Raw genomic sequence first — 7,895 nt, forward strand, 5'->3', positions numbered from 1 at the left:
TAGAAAGAGAGAGAGAACGATCGTTTTCATTCGTCGAATTTTGGATTAAAATGGATTAGATCGTCGTTGTTATCGGTACTCGGTCTTTCGTTCTTCTTAAGAAAAAGACGAAAGAGAAAGAATGGTCGAATGCAGGTACGTTTTTACAACGAATCGAGTGCGATTGCATTGATTACAAGCCGGTTTACCGCAACGCAAGTTTGCATATGACAAACTACGAACAAGCTACGATGCACGTGCCGACATTATGCGGATGCACCGCAAAGTGCATTTCCTTTCATCGGATCTAAAATAGCTTTTGCGGTCATGGAATTAAGCATGTGCATGAATTCCGAATCTTCCGAAGAGCAGCTAGCTCTTCGGACAAAAAGTATTGAAAACCACAGATGTGACAACGAAACGATCTAAAAATAATTCATCCAGGTGGAAATGAAATGCATTTTGCGAAAAATTTTTAACATTACGTTTCTCCGTGATTTCTTCGAAGATAAGCAGATGACTACGACAAAGAGAGAACGGTGTGTGTCTTTAGATGTGGAGATAAAAGTGGTGAAAATAAGAGAGCTAGAATCGATATAATTGGCATTATTCGTTACGAATTTTCCATTCGGTTCTCACACTCGCGAAGCTAGAGTAACGTCACACATTGGCGAGCTTAACACAAAGAGGCCGATAGAGCCAGTTAAAGGAAATAGAATCAGAAACGCGGTGGATCCCATGGAATTATTGTAAGGATTGCTAAGGGGTGAGACCCCTCGGGCCTTAAACTAGTTTCCGCTCGTACCAGTTTGTTTCTCTTCACCGTCTTCCTTTTTCTTTCTCCATCTTTTCTCGCCCTTTCTTCTTCGTGTCACTGTAGCCATCGTACAAGAGTGCTTTACATTTGAAACATATCGGCTTATATGGAAATGAATGTTTAGCCATGCATCGGTCTTAAACATCAAAAATGGGAGGCCAACACTCGCTGCTGGAAGCTGATACGCGAGTTTTCGAGCAGCGTAAAGAGGACAACTCGGAAGTGATACTCGTCCCTCTGAATTGCCGATCTGTCTATTGTCGGCCAACCATCTCCCCGCCTAATCTCTTTGCTAACTATCATGAAAAAAGATTTCGTTTATTACAACCGTTATATTCGTCACCCTAATTTAACCCTTTACCTGTGACGAACCCCAAAACAAAACCACTCGTTGCATATGGCGCACGGTGTATTTACATCAACGTGTATTAAAAGCGTTAAATTTCCCATCAGATTTTATCTTTTGTCCAAACAATCGACATTTTATCGGAAATATTTTAATTATCCGTTTATATTCCTTCTTCGGGTATCAGGTAGATGATAGATATATATTTGATTTCGATCCGTATTTTAGATATATTTTATACGATAATAAATATCATTGTTCCGTTATTAAAATTGAAAAATAACTCGATTCGAAGTTGTGTCATCTCTGCCGCGATTGAGAATTAATACATTAATGTAAATTTACACGATATACGTTGATTTTTATTCCATATCTTATTCATATACCGAGAAATTTTAATTTCCAATAATTACCGTTATTAAACTTGAAAATTTCGTTTTCATTTTAACGATATCAATGCAACGAGACAGCCAAATTAAAAGTTCTCGCACGTACGGTTCATTACACATTGCACGTTGCATTTAATCGATCTTATCTCATGTCGAGTATCATTACGACCAGTAACAAATTCTCGGTTTATACCTTTGCACGTTCCTATCGTCAATAAGGTTTCTTGTGGCAAGAGAAATCGGTGGTATGAGTAACCGAGAAGAGAAACAGAGAAAGGAACGAGGTTGGGGGATGGTGAAATAACAGATTGCAGTTGTGGCACGAGCGAGCAGCCTGGGCTCAGCTCGGCGCTCGTAAGGAGAAGGCAGGTGCCACATTTTTTTCGAACGCCTGCTTCACCATCGAGGCTCGATGCGCAGAGGCTCCCAAACAAATTTCTAGTAGAATTTCAAAAAAGTTTTCGAACAAAAAAATCGTAACCTTAATTATTGGTAATTAATAATAGACGAAATGACCCTTTTTACGACGATGTTATATAATTATGAGTTAAGTTCGAACGCTCATCGATACGAAGAATAAAACGAAGTCGATGAATAAAAATTTTTTGATTTCAAAGTAATCAACGATATAAAAGTCCTACGTACGACGAAAATCCAACAAAATATAAGGACAATTTAATTCTAATTCGCATCTTCTTGAACAACGATTTATCGATGTAATCTTTAATCGAGAAAAATTGTTTATTGACAAATATAGTGCGTATAACAAAAAGTGCAATCTGCGTATAATAGTGACAATACGTACCAGTGATCCATATGTGTGCGATATGTTGCGGCAGCATGCGAAAAAACAGTGCAAATGTAATTTGTATTCTACTGAATTGGCATGCATAGATATAGAACGATATTATTAAAATTGCAACGTTTATGCTATATATCGCTATCCATCGAGCCAATCGCGTTGAAACAATTTTGCGAGAAATTTAAACAACAATTGAGAATCAGATTTCTTTTGGGCAAATTTTTGTCGAGCGAAATAATTGGGCATCTTTGTTTATTTTGTAAAGTACGATTCCTTTAACTGTATCCGACAAAATTATTAAAAATTCTATGACAAGAATGAGTTCCACTGTGGATAATCCTCGACGATTTTTGCTTGGACACGTTCGGCACGAGTTCAAACTCTCGTGTTTGCGCGCTCGCGCGCATTTACTCGCGTGCGGCCAATTATGCACCTCGTTATGCCAGCATTACGCGTGATCTCTCTTTTGATCGAGAAATTGCCTAGGGTTAATAACCCCTGCTGAAGTTTGTGTAAGCGATTACATAAAATTTTTCGAAGACAAATGGACTATTAACACGTAAGAACAAGTTTGCTCACTGCTGGGACTTGACGAGTTGAATAACTTTTTGGATATATATTTAATACATAATGTATGTGTAAGTAAGTGTAATTCGGCAGGCGTTTCCTGTATGCTTAGCAAATTTATGGTCGTTTAAAGAATGGCGGTTAACAATATTCACCGGTCGAGTAAGTTTTAATTATAACAGCAGTACGATGCTTCGTGGCTAATTTATTTAATAAGTATATATTTGCATACAAAGTAGTCTAATAAGCGTATAAAGCAAAGCTTCTTATCGCCAAAATATTTAGTCAATATTGTTGATTAATCAAATAACGAATACTGGATTGATAGAGAAGTTTAATTTGTAATTAATAAGATTGCGTAGCATAAACATCACACATGATTCTACGTGAAAAAATTCAAAACTCACCGTTTCTTAGGTCCACTGGCTACAGATGGCTCCACAACAAGGGCTGATCCGAGATACGTATATCCTAAAACAGACAAAAAAAAACAAATGTTTACTGATCGTTAATTAACATCGTTATTCTCAAAAGATATTTTTAAATTTAGTATATTTTACATATTGCGAAAAAAAAATAAAGAAAGCATAGAAACTCGAAAGTAACATAACCTAATATATGATACAGCTAGAATTTTCTCATAGCATCATGAAAATAATAGAATTGGGTCAACACGAACAACCTGTTAGCTATGGTTCGTTTAAAATCTAACTCCGGTCTAACAACGACCGATGGGAGATTTTCTCATGGAAAAATATACAGAGCACCGGTTTCGAAAAGTAGAATTTGGCGGTTGCTTCCGGGTTTTGATTTGCACATGTAAAAATTGCTGCAACTGATCTAAAACTATCACGTATCTTACTCATATTCTAATCAGGATCAAGAGGTTATGTGAACGTATCCGTGGTCAGAATCTCGTGCTAGCGAATTTTTCGACACGGTCCGAGGGTCTCAACATACATATACATGCATACACAAATATTTCCTTTCCTAGGCGCCAGGTGTCTTCTACCAGTTAGACCCATCTAATTTTCTCTAACCAGTTTCTCTTTCTAAGTGTATATATTACAAAAAATTTACGAAACCGTTTTTGTCGACTATCCAAAATAACCGTTTTCATTTACCCTTATATAAAATCGAACATTGATCACATAAAAAAATAAATTTTATCATTTTCACGATTTAAAGCTTTAAACGACAATTAATTTTCTATGCGTACTCTGCCTAATAACTAGATGCGCGCGCATATCTTTCGAAAATAGTCAGTTACGCCAGTTAACGCATCGGTGACGAAGTGTTTGCAGGTTACTTGCGTTTGAATTTAATAATAGATTGTATTTAATAGATAATAGATTGTAATAATTTGTCCTATTGTTCCAATATTAATCAATGTTAAAAGTGTTTAGAAGGAAGTGATTGTTTTCAGTGTGTTCGATTCGATAACGAAAATATTCTTTGTTTCGTAAAACAAGGTCGTCGTAAGGATGTAAACATAGTTTTGTCGGTAAGAGTCAAGACTTCTAAATATAATCTACGCAATACACTTTTTTTTGTTTCTCTGTTTCGAAAAGAAATATACTGAAATATTTCATTTAGTTTTATTTTCGAGACTGTATGATTTCATAACCTAAATTATAGTTACTAAATCATAGTAGTTGTTAATTCAAGGAATCATTAATGAATAATTTTTGCTTCTATTTTTGATAATGATTAGAAATAGATTGATTATAGTGATTCGAAAAATTATTATAAGAAAAATATATGCATTCCTATTTATATAAGACATATGTTTAATTGAAAAAATAATGACTTTGTGTTTTATATTGTTATTAGAAAATGAAAAAAGAAGATTTAAAGATAGAAAAAACGAAACAATAAGATTTAAAATATGACGACTAATGAAATGATCGAATTGTCCTTCGAAATGGAGTTACTAATAAAGTAAGTAAAAATGATATTTCGTTTTACAATTAACTTATAAGTAAATTAAACTTATAAGTAGATTAATATAAAATAATTTAAAAAGCAAATACGCGTTATTCTATATTTTGATACTAAATCCAACTATGGTTTACGGTATACACAATGGCATATACATAAAACGTATGTATTTGAAGTAGGTTTTTGGATTTCTTACGTACTTTATAGGTTAGAGAGAAAACGTTTGATTCGATAAGTTATTTAGAAGTCGTTCGAAAATGGAGAGGTTCTCTCCTGTTCACATATTAGTTACAGTCGGTTTGCGTCAAAAGTACTCGCAGGCTTCTTGATGCTCGTCACAGATCGTCGACGGACATCGATAACAATCTCGGCGCTTCGCATTTTCGTGCGCGGAGTGGTATTTTTTTGAATGAGCCGAGTCTGCTTCAGAAAAACCGGGTAGATCTCTCTTGCGGGGTACAATGGCGTGTGGCGAGTGGAATTGTGTTCGCGAGGAGTCTATTAAATGCAGTAGAATGCTTGGTATATACAATGAGGGTATATAACATAACCTACCGGGTAGACTAGCTTGGGAATTCGAATGAATTAAAAATGCGTGTATTAAACGTAAAACGGTGAGAGGAAGATAGCGTTACGGTATCTTCTCCGAGTACTTGAAAATGAAAAGAGGCAGAAACAGATAGGGAAAAAAAGAAAAGAAGGAAGTAACGCTTAAATGGCTACTTAGTATAGTCCCGTGTCAAGTCTCCCTTCATCTTACCCTGTAGCAATAATATTCGTAAGTGTTTCCATGGACGAGTGTTTGGCCCGAGTACAACAGGTTTCATGCGAAAGCCAATTCGCGACAAGGTGAGAAGAAGGAGGGGAGGTAGAGTTTGACGAGGTTTTAATTTGAATCTTATGCTGCGTTAAATTCGACGTGTGCTTTTACGCTCGATTTCACTTGTTTGTCATATAGAAGGCTATTACGATGAATTACAATATCATCTTACCGAATGACTTTAACGTATTTCTATAATAATTATTAACCATTTCGAAATTTAGAAGAATGTTCTAATATTTTTGAAGAAGATTTATATCTGTTTGTATTAATTTTAATTTTTTTGAACGTTTGTACATATTTTTTCTCTAAATATGAAATTGCTTCGATAAAATGAAACTTTTCGAGTTATCGTTCAATGCGACTATATTAACTCTTATTATTTAGAATTAACAAATACGTGATTAAATCGAACGATCGATAATTGGCGTAGGAAAACACAGGCATTCGTTTCGAAAACGGGACACCCGTTATACGCCTAAAATATACCGGCATCTCGCATGGGGCGCGCTGCTAAGAAATGCAGAAACAGCAGTTGCTATGCTAGGTGGTACTCCCTACAAACACACGCATACTTGTACACGATACACGCTCGAACCTCTCTCCTTCTTTCTAAGTACCGGTGAAATTCATGCATAAGAGAGACACACATAACGAGCACTCCCATACATAGAGAAGGATACGCGTCTTGCCTAGTCACACACAGATTTTTCAGGGGTTTGCCCCACGTGTACACCGCGTGCTCCGTAGATTGGGCGTGTGTTCGTGGTGCACGAACACATTGGTGCACGAGGGAGTAGAGAGAGCAACTTAGAAGAAAAAAGGAGAAAGAGAGCGAGCGAGAGGAAGCGAAATAGCGAGAGAACGAGGGGTGTAGCCGTGGTGGTATTAGAACGGCAGCGAGAAGGGAGCAGAAAAGAGGGAGTGGAAATGAGATAGAGAAGGCAGCGTACGAGGGACGACAAAGTGAAAGAAAGAACGAGAGAATACGAGATAGAGACGGTGCACGAGGATGAAAAAGGACAGGGAAAAGACGAAATAGAGGGAGGGAGAGAGAAACAAGCTGTTTGAACTAAGCGTAGCCAGGGTCTAGAAGCAAGTTTTCGGATCGAGTCGGTGTATGTGGGTAAGAGAGTAGGTTAGCAGGCTCTCCCGAGGGAGAGAGTAATAGTAGATTGTCCTGTTGAACGAGCAGGATAGCAAGTGCCTTTATAGTGGGTCAGTACTAGCCGGCACCCGGCTAGCAAGCCTTCAAGGTCTCTTTAGTGCTCCTACCTCCTCCCTCCCGTTCCACCATCTTCACTGCTGTTGCCTACAACGAAAACTGCCAGGTAGGTGAAGCTGAAGCGAGCAAGAGCGAGCTTAGGAGAGCTATCCGGAGGTCGTCGCGCAACCCACCTAATATATATTCATTCTTTCTCTCTCTCCTTCCTTCTCCCTTTTTCTCTCGCTTACCTTCCCTTCTCATTCCGTTTCTCTTCTTTGTCCCTCTTTCTTGATACACTTTACCGGTTCTTAACTCAAATCTCGTCAATTTCTGCCTGACGATGAACGGTTTCCAAAAACGATTGCGTTCAAAAAATACATATGTTTCGTCAATGTTATCTTCGTGAATGAGAATCTTTCCACTTATTGGTACGCGATGAAATAAAAATAAGAAAAAGATGATTGAGAAATTGCATATATATATATACACATATATATACACACATACGAATCGTGGAATAAGAACGATCTCAACTATCTCGAATTTTATCGGTTATCAATGTTTATTTATAATTTGTGTATTATTAATAGAATGCGTTCACTTCGATATCCGATAGCTTCATCGAGGTAGGTAACGTAAATCTCGTTATATCTGAGCTGCTAATACAGCGTTTTCATATCTCGGCACTCGATACATCAGAACGATTCTTCGGCGTGGACTGATTGCGGAATATATTCCCTCGGCGAATACTTCGATAATTGCCGGAAGGGAGATCATCGATTTTAGACAGGCCATGAATTTCTGACGTTGAAGTCTCGAAAAGTAACTTTAATGTTAGAAACATCGTTACAACGATAAGGCGAACCTTACAGGATGACATAACAGCGAAGAGTTTCTTGCGCCGGTTAAAGAGGAAGGGAGAAAGGAAAAAAAAAGGGAAGAGAGATAGAGATAAAGAGAGCTAGAAAAAGAGGTGAGAGAGAGAGAGAGAGAGAGAGAGAGAGAGAGAGAGAGAGAGAGAGAGAGA

General features: G+C 37.4%; 1 protein-coding gene across 3 annotated transcripts in view; it reads right to left on the reverse strand.

The window, feature by feature from the left end:
• The window catches only part of LOC102679357 (insulin-like growth factor 2 mRNA-binding protein 1), a 66,375-nt gene that overhangs the window by 49,159 nt on the left and 9,321 nt on the right, over window positions 1-7,895 (reverse strand). Inside the window, exons 1-2 of one of the 3 annotated variants that reach the window (XM_031508208.1) lie at window positions 7,117-7,144; window positions 3,308-3,371 (exon numbers count right to left, since the gene is read on the reverse strand). In XM_031508208.1, the coding sequence (XP_031364068.1) occupies window positions 3,308-3,371; window positions 7,117-7,129 (77 nt within the window). In that variant the 5' untranslated portion in view covers window positions 7,130-7,144. Of the gene's footprint in view, window positions 1-3,307; window positions 3,372-3,762; window positions 3,782-7,116; window positions 7,145-7,895 lie in introns of those variants that run through there. The other 2 variants (XM_031508209.1, XM_031508207.1) reach the window with 2 other exon arrangements.

Source organism: Apis dorsata, unplaced genomic scaffold (genome assembly GCF_000469605.1).
Source record: "Apis dorsata unplaced genomic scaffold, Apis dorsata 1.3 scaffold_78, whole genome shotgun sequence".
Classification (NCBI taxonomy): domain Eukaryota; kingdom Metazoa; phylum Arthropoda; class Insecta; order Hymenoptera; family Apidae; genus Apis; species Apis dorsata.